Here is an 11,434-nt window from a genome sequence, read left to right as displayed (position 1 = left end):
TTCACATCCTTAGTATTTTTCGTGTCATTTAAACTTTTGCGAGATACATTATTAATACTAATCTTCAGTGTTTAAGGATACATTGGTATAATTAAATGTACTGTACATACCTCTTTATTTTAGCTATGTAACGAAGCTTTTTAAGGCGATTGTGTCTATTAACTATATGTCGTGCTAAGCAATAATTTATTGTTAAATCAGTAAGTCATAGGATGAGAGAATATACACGTATAGCATGATGGTGTGTTGATGTTTTCTGCTGAACTATGCACGAATGGCTTTTTCATGTGTGATATATTTTAGAGAAAAGAAGTACAAGCTGTTTGCCGCCTCTTCTCGCGTTTCAACAGGAACGTTAAATGATGACCGGACAATATATACCGTACTTGCCTTCTTTCAAACTTTGGCAAAGAGCTTGCGATTCATGCTGAACTTGAGCCATAGCATGATTAAAGAGCCTAGAATGAATGCAACACCAGCAAACATCTTATGCGCAAAGAATGGCTCGGCACCGGCGGAACCGTCAATTGCAGAGGAAATGTTGGGACCAAAAACACTAATGATGTTGGTAATCAGCACCAAGGATAAGCCGCTAGGGAAGCGCTCCATGCCAAGGATATTTAAAGTGATAGGGGACACTGATATGCGTAGTATTGCTCTTGCGTTAGCTGGCTGGAGTTCAACAAGGTAGAAAGGAAGTAAAGCGGGAGCAACTATGTACTTGCCTAGAGAAAAATAGGATCCACAAAAGAATCCAAAAATGACAGAAAATGCCATAAGAGTACCAAAATCATAAGCAAATGTCCAGATCAGCAGCGTACTCAATCCACTGATCATCAAGAACAAGCTATTGATATTGACGAGACCAAATCGGTCAGCAAGGATGCTGTATGTGTAGTAGAATGATAAAGATTGATAAAACATTAGTTGAGATATACTCTTACTAGTGCTGCTACTACAGCTACTATGCAAAGCCAGTTGGAAGGTCTTGAACTTACCCAGCCACTATACGACCAGCAAAGTTAACTGCAGAACTGACAGCTACCAGCGACGAGCCTTCGGAAGGTGACAATCCGACCCAAGTAGCGTAAGCTATACAATGAATGTATCAATCTAGTTGTTTAATCTTATACACACATAAAGGATCCATTCTATATTTACTTACATGGGAGGAAAAAGTATGGAATATAGTAGCCGAGCATTTGCACACATGCTCCAAGAGACCAAATGCAGAAATTTTTATCTTTAAAGACATCAAGGCGGATAATTTCGCTTAAACTCTTGCGTTGCTTGGGAAGTTTAAATCTGTCCTTGACCAGTAGACATGCCAAGAGGTCACAACCTAAGCAAACGAAGCCAACGACACGATACGTCCTAAAGTTTTCAAGTAAAACAGCAGCATGAACAATGTAATCCATAGAAAACGCTCATGACAATCGGAACGGTAACGGCGCATTTTATATAACTTACCATCCAGCGCCCAAACTACGGTTCAGAGGCGTCATGATAAATGGCATAACAAGACCACCAATGCCAGATCCGCTTGCAACAATTCCCAGTGCTAAACCTCGCTTTCGATCAAAGTATTGAGGTGCTACGGCCATAATGGTCTAATGCATACAAATCAATACCAGCATAATCGAAGTTGTCGTGCTGAAGTATTGTCTACTTACCACATACATGAGCGACACACCAGTACCGAACAGAATGCCCTGTGTAAGATAAAGATGCCATATCTGTTTTTATGCAAAATTATTAGCACATCGACATAGCGTCGACAATATCGTTATTACTGCTATTTACCTGATTCGAGAAACCGGCAATAATTAATCCGATAGCGATCAGAAAAGTGCCAATCAACTATGTATTGCAAATATAAAAACGACTTGTTAGACGGCATGGGATATAGACTTTTCCAGTTGATATAACTGAAATGTAACGTTATACCAAGACAAATCGTGTGCCCCACATGGAACGAAGAACTTGAGCCAAAGGACCGCATGCATTTGCAAAGATCAATGCAAATGTACCGACAAAACTGAGTTGAAGTTGAGCATCGGGTATCGTGTCGCCAAACATTTCTCTTTCATAGTAATCCTGCATAACGCCTAAATTGTTGTCAACCTGATAATTAGCAAAGTTTCACAAGATAATGGGTGATTGATGTTCCAGTATTTACCCCTACAAATGAGTATAAGATAAGTTGTAAGCATTAAATACAGCCTTTCTTTCTTGAATAATCATTACCATGCCGTACTCGTGCCGTAACTGGTGACGACCATAAGGAAAGCACCTATGACGACTGCCCAACCATAACCACCATCAGGATTTTTATCTTGGGAGCCCTCTGCATCTTGATCGTCTGGTAAAGTCTGGCTGCGCATCGATGAACTATCGACGTCGTCTATATTTGGTTCAACAACCTCTTTATACAAGAGTTCATCATTAGATGGCCGGTCAATATACAGTGTCGTTGCTGCTGATGTGCGAAGAAAACAATACCTTCGTGAGTATATTGTGGTTGCGATACCGTAGTTTTATGTTCAAATTCGTGGTCATCCTCTTCACGCCTGCTTTTAAACAACATGGTATATATTTCTGGATTACTGTAAACACCGGTCATACGTCTTTAGTTTCTATCTTTTTATTGATAACAAGAATACGGTAAAGGGAATCCAACCTACAAATAATAAAGCTATAAGAAGTAAAAAAAATTGCTGGGGGAACAACAGAAGTAAAAACTGAATCACAAAGCATCTTAAAAGGTTTTTTTCTGATCTCAGATCCTTCTTGTGTACTACTCGCTTTTCACTTTTTAGGTTTTCTCCGCGAGCTAATTGTGATGCAACAATAGGACCGCACATCTACATCACCAGCAGTTGAAAACCTGGTGTGTTTCCAGCAGCTTAACAGCTATCAACTTAAGTATAATTCTTTTTTAAAGAGTAAGAATATATTTCTTAAGGATATGTCCTTCTTATAGTACGTTCATACTACGCTCAATAGGTGAAAAAGAAACAGATCCAATTATCCCATTGATCTTAGCCAGTCTAACTAGCATTCTTTAAACCACTATTGATCGCTGCAGCTACATTCGTGTTTTTGCCACCGTGCAATGCATATGCATCGCGTACATAGATCATTTACATACAATTGACGCGACAGGATTTTCACAGGTACTCGAAGAGTGATGAATTACGCAGGCATTAAATTCAATGTTTGGTACCACACATATAAAGGCGTAAATGATTGCCCCGAATAGTCGGATTAGCCTCGTCTTCTTGCGCAGTTATCAGAAAGTTCGTGAAAAAAACAATCCCACCTTCCTACGGCTATTAAATGAGAGTGATATAAGCGTAGTGGCGACTATGTTATTAAATTGGACGCCTTAAAAATTTAACTTTAGTATGTACAACCAAATACATAGAGGACTAATATAGTAAGCATTTAAAAGTAACAATCGATATTGTTGACGATGATACTTTTTGTATAGCAAACAAATCAAAATGTTGAGACAGCCGTCAATGTGGCATAGGTTGAGTAACCCGAGATTACAACTAGCGTAGTTACACAAGCAAGAGCCAGCGGTATATTTTTGGGTCTTATCTCTTCTGGTATAATCTTCTGTCGAGCACGTCTATATATTCTCCTTATCAAATCGTTACGTTTAAAGTTTTGGTCTTTATTCAACGTCTCTTATTGAACACTGCGTTTTGGTGGGGCAAATTTGGTTGAGACAGATATGGGGAGCTTTGTGAATTGAAAACCCTTCATGTATACTTAGACACATGGGAAAAAGCTATGGGGGGAGGGGTCAAGTATATCATATCGTTACAGTCATTTGCGTTTGGAGATACATAGATTGGGGGTGATGGAATACACATTTCGGATTCCGCAATACAGATTCAGGTAGCTTGGTGGAATCTTTGATCTAGCCAATGTACATTTTGATCTCTCAATACACATATCTTCGTCAGTCAATACAAACTCATTCTAAAAGTGACGCACCATGCTCTTTAAGAACTCACTTTCATCAATTATACAATAAACACGTATTGCTAGGAAAGTCGATGTACAAAGTCAATACAAAAGCTCGTGCTGCCGAGCACAGAGATGCCTTTCATATAATAAGCCTGCCAGCTGGTATCCTCCCAGCTAATTCTGCCTATCACGTGTCACATGCCACCTTACACTTGCAATTGACTTTTAGCGAATGCAATGAATAGCTTGGTTAGTGGTACATGGGATAAGCGTTATTGAGTTTAGCGTGGGATTAAATAAGCTGGATAAGTCAAATGGGATGTACACAATTGCATAGCGAGAACGTAGAAACAATCATTATCATAAGCTCAACCTTTGTTGTCTATGCACTAATATTAACCTTATAAAGATGACATGCTTGTTTGTGTCGTTTGGAGTTTGGGGATGATGTTGGTCGTCGTGAGTGAGAATCTCAAACATGCCACTTCGTAGTATATATGCACAAAGTTTCATGGTTTCATGAACAAAGAAGGAAAGGGTTGGTACTGCTGGCAGATAATGAGTGGGTAATGACTCCTTCTTTTAATGATCATGATGGCGATAGCGCGATTGATTAATATACTTACATATAGTATATATTATTATGATGGCATAGAATATCACACACACAAGCGTCTACTACTATCCAGCGTACAGTATCTGCTATTATGTACGCATTCATAGGTTTCAATAAATGATAGTCCATGTTTGAATTACATCATCGTTCAACAGCAACAGCGGTCTGTGATGACAATTATACCTCGATATTTATTCCTGTATATGTACAAATAAGGCGCGGGCTATCATCATCCTTGGTAAATGGACCAGTGCAATACTAGAGTAACAATTAAGTGTTTGACATATTACTGCACATATCAGAACGTTCCCATTTCCATTGGATATCTGGACCACTTCTATACTGAGTGCCTACACAAAAAAACCAGCTTCAAGAACTAAGACGATTGGATGATTAGCTTTACGAACGAAATAAGCACGTCAATTTAAGCTTATTTCTTTTTCACATAGACGGGGATATAATTGGCATGTACTGCTGAAGCGGGTAGCACTGTTTACAGGTGCAGATCATTGAACAAGATCCTTATTCAACTTTTTTTCAACAAGATTTCACAACTGCTGAGAATAGATACGTTGCGGCACGCATTTAAAGTGCCTTCACAATGTGCAAACGGCAGCACCCTCGTCATCATCATCGTCATCAGCATCATTAGCAGCAGCAGCAGTAGCAAGGACAGTTGGCGTACAAACTGAACAACACAATTTGATAGGGGTATCCTTTTTGCCCAACAAGGATCGAATTTTTGCGTTGCTTCGAGATTACCTAGAGTCCACTAACCAGCGCTATCGCATATTCGACAAGAAGTGCTTGAAAAAAAGTGTCTCCAACTGCAGCATTAAGACACATTTGCTGTATGCAATTCTTGCGAATGCATCTTTGTAAGTAACCGTTGAAAGCTATGATATATGTGAGGAAAAGGTAGTTCACTAACGATGACGTTACGAACTAGGTCCCAGAATGCCTCAGAAAAGAATGCGTTGTTTGAAGAGGCCGTCAAGCGTGGCTCTTCTGACGTAATGGAGCCTGAAGAAAGCAACTGCGTTTTCTGGATCTTGCTAGCTGATATGCAAGCTGTACCAAGGTAGCATCATCACCTTCCGAAAAGTTAAATAATATGAGCCATGATACGAATTTTTTCTTTTTCATCGATGCCAGGTCCACAGTATCCCTTAGCATTGCAAGGTCGTAAGTTTGTAGTGTAATTTATGAGCATATGTATTTTATCTGACGTGAATCTATTTCTTTAAACACAATCAACCTTTAAGGATGGTGAATCTCCTGGAACTTGGCGATGACAAACGTGCCACCCTCAGTAAATGGATCAACTATATTGAAAATAAAATAACTTTGTTCGTCTTTTTACTGCTCGATTTCTCTATTCATCGTTCATTTTCTCATATTTGCGTCTCCTCCTTTCTCTTTCCCACCACTTTGCACTTGTCAAAATATAATGTTATCTATATATATTCCTAAAAGATTGTACATTGCTTATATAATTTTTTCATCGCATTCGTTCTTTCTAATCACATAAAATCGGCGGTTAACAGTAGCAATGAGCGCAAACTAAGCAATCGATATAGTGCTGATATACAGAATATGGGTAAAGCAAGTAATTGTAAAAGACAGAAAAGGTGCCCCTTTTATATTTGGTACTTCTTGTAATCGTTTGTGATCTCCATAAAAATCTCTTTGGCGTAAGACTCATGAATTTCCCAGTGCTTTGCAAGAGATTCCTTGTTTCGTATATAAAAGTTGTGTCGTTCTTCGCGCCACTGCTTTTTTGAAGCATCAGCATTATTTTCGTTCTTGTTACGCAGTAGATTTCTCATTGCCTGAGTGTGGTAAACTGGATGCATAATTTGCTGCTTTTTGTGCTGCAACGCTTCTTCTTTAAAGTTTTTTAGCAGCACTCACCAGATTTCTCCATATGCATCATCCGAACCAAACCATCTTTCAAGCTCTTGACATACAGCAAGTGGTAACAAACTGATAAATGCTGCTTTTGAATTATGGTCAATTACTTGTGAAGTGCGAGGTTGCTGAAGAACACTTCTGTATAGCATAGCACGATGATTATTGTTATTGTTGCTGATGACTGAGAGAATGGCTTTCGCTTCTTCGATATAGGCGTCGAAGAGTTCTTCTCTTAATATTGGGAGAAGAGATTGTGGCATAGATTCATCGTCATAAAACCCCCTGGCCAAAAGTCTCTGCCGGAAATAACAGCGACGGGCACGGACTTATCCCTTTATGTTATCATAACTGCGAAAAAGGATATACTTAGATTACATGGGTTATATGGAAGATAGGTTTCATATCATGTGATTGATATTATTCAACAATTTTTTTTCTATTTTTGCTATCCATCCTACCAGTAAGTTTTATATCTTTACCAAGGACAGATATTTATAATTTAATCTAATTTAATCTTTTTAATATTTTGTTCTAATTTATTAATATCATCATTATTTGCTTTTCTTTTTAATCTTTTTCTATCAATATTTTGAACTTTATTATATGTTTTAAAAGAATATACTTTTTTATAATTATCTAAAGACCCATTAAAATTTATAAATATCTCAAAAAATTCATTATTTTGTTTAATTTTATATTCTCTTATATTATATTTTTTCAATTCTTTAATTACTAAATTTCTTTTGATATTATGTTTAAATGATTCATCAATAAAATCTTCCATTTGAAATGTATTTTTAGATGTAGTTTAATAAAGTCTAATAGTTTAATTTTGATATATATATAAATTCAATTTTTAATTATTTTTATATTTTTAGAAACTTTTTCCATATATCATATTCTTTATATCTTTTTCTCTATTAGTATTCTTTTAAATGTTATTCTATACCATTTTTTGTTCGATTTCTTATATTAATGCTTCTTTTTAATCCACTCCAAGTACCTTCAATTCTATTTGTATGAACTTTGGTAATTGGATCTTTAAAATATTTTTTATGATTTACTGTTTTATATTTATACCCTATATTTTTTTAAATTGTTACTAGCGGTCCTTCCTCGCTTCGCTCGGATGAATGAGCCCCTCCGCTTCGCTCCGTGTCATTCAACGGAAACGCGTCGCAAGGGGGTTCCCCCCTTGACCCCCAGATTGGGGGGCAAGCCCCCCAAACCCCCCTGTGGAGCGAGGTTAGATCAATGTCTTGGTATTAGATGCTTATTGTCTGTTTTCAAAAACAAAAGCAAGATCATTGTGCAGTGAGAAGTAGTCTATCATAGGAAATCGTCAAAGTTGGATACTTAACTATCGCCAATTTAAAACCCTAAACAGCTTCGCTTCACGGATTACTGAATGCTAAGCCCTGACCACCCGGACCGCTATACTATTATCTAATCTATCAAAGAGGAGGTCTATATTTGAGAGTATGTTGATGTTGTGCAGTGAAAGATAATGATAAGGTGAAGAAGAACAGGAAATAAAAGGGGAATTATAGGTGAATTGACGAAAAGTGCAAAGGCCGAAGCGTAAAAGCTATCTATAGTTAATTAAAGTACCTCAGTATATACAACATTTCTGGTGTACATGCCTTCTTGACCATCAACCTTTGAATCATCACGGTCCAAGGTGATCAGTACAGAGCGTGGCGTTCTGACCCGCGACAATGCTACATATAGTAGACCATGAGTAAAAACAGGTTTCGGTAGATAAAGGCCAATTGTGTCAAATGTTTGTCCTTGAGCCTTGTTGATCGTCATCGAAAATGCAAGCCGTATAGGGAACTGTGTCCTTTGGAATTCGATGGGACCTTCGCTCTTTTTGGAAGTAAGTGTGATGCGAGGCAATAGGACTGTTTCGCCAACATGTGTACCTGTGGCGATTTCAGCTTCAATGACATTGCGGCGAAAAGACGTGATAATCAAACGTGTTCCGTTGCAAAGGCCTTGTGCGGTATTTAGGTTTCGTAAGAGCATTACAGGACAACCTGGCTTGAGAGTGAGTTTGTGTGGTGGAAGGCCGGAAGGAGAAAGTGAGTTTAAAAGCTCCATTGGATATGCCAAGGACTCTTCAGGATCGACCATGCTGTCTGCACTGGAAAACTCCTCAGACGTTCCAGGGAATTTTGACTCCAATATTGTCTCGTTGATTGTTGCAACCTCGACATTTTTTGGTGTCAGAATAGCTCGTGACATGAGGAACTCGCGGGAGGGAGAGGTTGTAAGCATATTGCCATATAGAGTGTCAATTAAAGTGAGTAGGTTGTATCCAGGCATTAGCATAGAGTCACGGACTTTAACCCTATCTTCAGTAGCAGGAGCAACTGGCTCTCTGTTTTCACCTATTCGCAATAGATATTCAGCAAAGTCTCGTAATTGTTCAAAGTTGTTGGCGTCGGTGGCTTGCTGTACACGCATATTTGTTTGAAGATGGAAGACTTGCGTGTGGCGCCATATATTGGATCGCTTTAAGCATTGTGCCACAATCTGTGCTCGAGAAGCTCTAGGAATGACTGGAAGAACCTGTACACCAATATACAATCAAAGTCAAGTTGTTAACCCCAATACCCTGCAGATTAATAGAAATGTATGATTACCTGGCGAAAATCACCGCCAAAAACAACTAATTTTCCACCAAAAGGAACATGCTCTAATGCTGGGTCTTCTGATTTCATCAGATCTTGCAAACTTCGATTGACGCATTCAATGAGAACTTTGCTGATCATTGATGCTTCGTCCCATATGATCAAAGTTGCAAGTCTTAGAAGTTGTGCTGTGGCAGATCGTGGTGTAAATGAGCAGTATGTGGTTTGATCAATCTCAAGCGGAATCTTAAATAATGAATGTGCTGTTCTACCGCCTTGCATGAGCAGTGCTGCGGTGCCACTGGTAGCAACTGAAAGAGCAATATCACCACGACGCCTGACATGCTCAAGGAGAGCATTGAACACATATGTTTTGCCTGTGCCACCGGGTCCATCGACAAAGTAAACCTTTGATTCGGTGCGTGGACGTTCCAAAGCTCTGCATACTCCATCAAATACTGCTTGCTGATCGTCATTGAATGCGAGTTCCGGGGCGGGCTGAGCTTGTAAGCTTGTAGCAATGTCTCGTTGTTGACGGATGATCAGTGGTTCCAGCGGTTGTTGGCTGTTTTCAGTTTCCTCAGGAAGAACAAAGCCATCGAATTCCGTAAGGGACCGTGATGCACTTGCCATGATAGATTCAATAGCAAGTAATCCTTGTCCATATATACGGTCGTCTGGTGGCAGAGATTGGTCATTTGCTTCAACTCTTGCAGCTTGCAAAAAGTCTTCACAAAGATGTGTGCGGTAAGCTATCCATAGAGCGTATGGATCTTCAGGCTGACAGTATGTTAGGAGAACAGAAAAAAGCTGTCGTAAAGCTCTGGGAAGTTGGTACGTGGATGCCTGCTCTAAGCAATCCAGCCATTCTTGTTGCCCAGTTAGCAGACCGCGCCTCCTTGCAGCAGCTTGAAATGTCGGCAAGCGCTCGTTTTCAACGGTCTTGAGGTCATTAAAACTTGTTGCACCAGGAACATGGTATAACAATAATCTTAAATGATACTTTTCGACTTGGCTTGGGGAGACAGTGTACATGCGTCCGATGGTGCCACCATGACCGCGTTCACGGATTTTCCAGCGACGTTCTGATTTGACAAAGACGTAATTCTCGGGAAAATCAGGGTATAGTACCGCTCGCCCATCCTCATTTTCAGCATTGTAGTTAAACCAAGCTGTCAATGTAGTTTCATGTGCACGACCAACAACAGCTCCAGGATCATCATCCTCGTTGAAATGCACCAGTTGCTCATCTGGAAGGTGTACGGATAAACGCTGGTGACTTGGGAATTCCTTGTGTAAAGAGAATGAAAAGAGACGCCAGGAGCCTTCGCATGCAGACACGTATCGTGTATCGAGATAGGTGTGAATTTCGTTTATAGGTGGTTCACCGTGTTGGTTGGTTTCGGTTTGCGCACGTTGTTGATGAGTTACAGCTACTGACGCACGGTCGTGACCTTTGTATACGTATTTGTAGACATATTTAATGGAAGCGATCGAGGTGCAGATTTCTACGTTGACATGTGCGTCGTACTTGGTGCATAAAAAGATGTTGTGAGGGACCACCCATTGATTATGCATACGAACACCATTTTTTTCAACAAAATCGGCATCATTACGGCGTCGTTTGTAAACAGGATATCCATTGTCACACATATTGGTCTCATCCGTAAACTGCTTTGGAAAGCGCTTTGAACAGGCACCGTCTTGCATGCATGGCGATCGAGGATGACGGTCACCACAGGGTCCATGCATCATGTGTCTTTCCACTGTTGCGCGTGCGGCTGGGTATTGCTCCGAGTTGGGAAGCTCGGCCGATACAATATCATCCACATCTTCAGGTGTCGTTGGTTTATCATCTCTGGCAAGGATCAAGAGGATATGAGCATGTGGTAGCCCGCGTTTTTGAAATTCGACAGTGTGGACATGTGCAATCACTGTGCCCAGAACCATGTTTTTGGTAAGATCATCCATCAACTGTTTCAATTTCAGTTTGAATACCCGAACACATATATCCGGTCTGTCGGGCGCTGTCTGTCCTGGAAGAAGAGAATCTTGTATTTCGTGCCATCGCGGGTTGCACGTAAATGTAACGAAAAGATCAGGCTTTCCAAAGCGCCGCACGATACTCATGGCATCATGATAGAGCTGTTGCATATGCCGCGGGCCACCGGTGAAAGACGATGGTAAAATCACACGTCTACCGACGTTGGCCATATCATTGTCTCCCAGATTCATGGCATCGACAACACTGTTGTACAAATCTGAACGTAGCTTGTCCTGGTTCTGG

General features: G+C 39.9%; 1 protein-coding gene across 1 annotated transcript; it reads right to left on the bottom strand.

The window, feature by feature from the left end:
* Positions 1-396: 396 nt before the first annotated feature.
* Positions 397-2,384, bottom strand: BDB00DRAFT_785830 (major facilitator superfamily domain-containing protein; the record flags this gene model as incomplete). The annotated part of the gene is made up of 9 exons (XM_053120563.1): positions 397-886; positions 999-1,092; positions 1,166-1,374; positions 1,471-1,610; positions 1,674-1,736; positions 1,804-1,860; positions 1,948-2,108; positions 2,180-2,181; positions 2,248-2,384. The coding sequence occupies 9 exons, from the start codon at positions 2,382-2,384 to the stop codon at positions 397-399; spliced, it is 1,353 nt and encodes a 450-aa protein (XP_052982405.1).
* Between the last annotated feature and the right edge of the window lie 9,050 nt (positions 2,385-11,434).

The sequence above is a fragment of the Zychaea mexicana genome (genome assembly GCF_025766255.1).
Source record: "Zychaea mexicana strain RSA 1403 chromosome Unknown BDB00scaffold_16, whole genome shotgun sequence".
NCBI classification, from domain to species: Eukaryota; Fungi; Mucoromycota; class Mucoromycetes; order Mucorales; family Lichtheimiaceae; genus Zychaea; species Zychaea mexicana.
The sequence above is the reverse complement of the archived record's forward strand: the minus strand, read 5'-3'. Positions and strand labels throughout refer to the sequence as shown.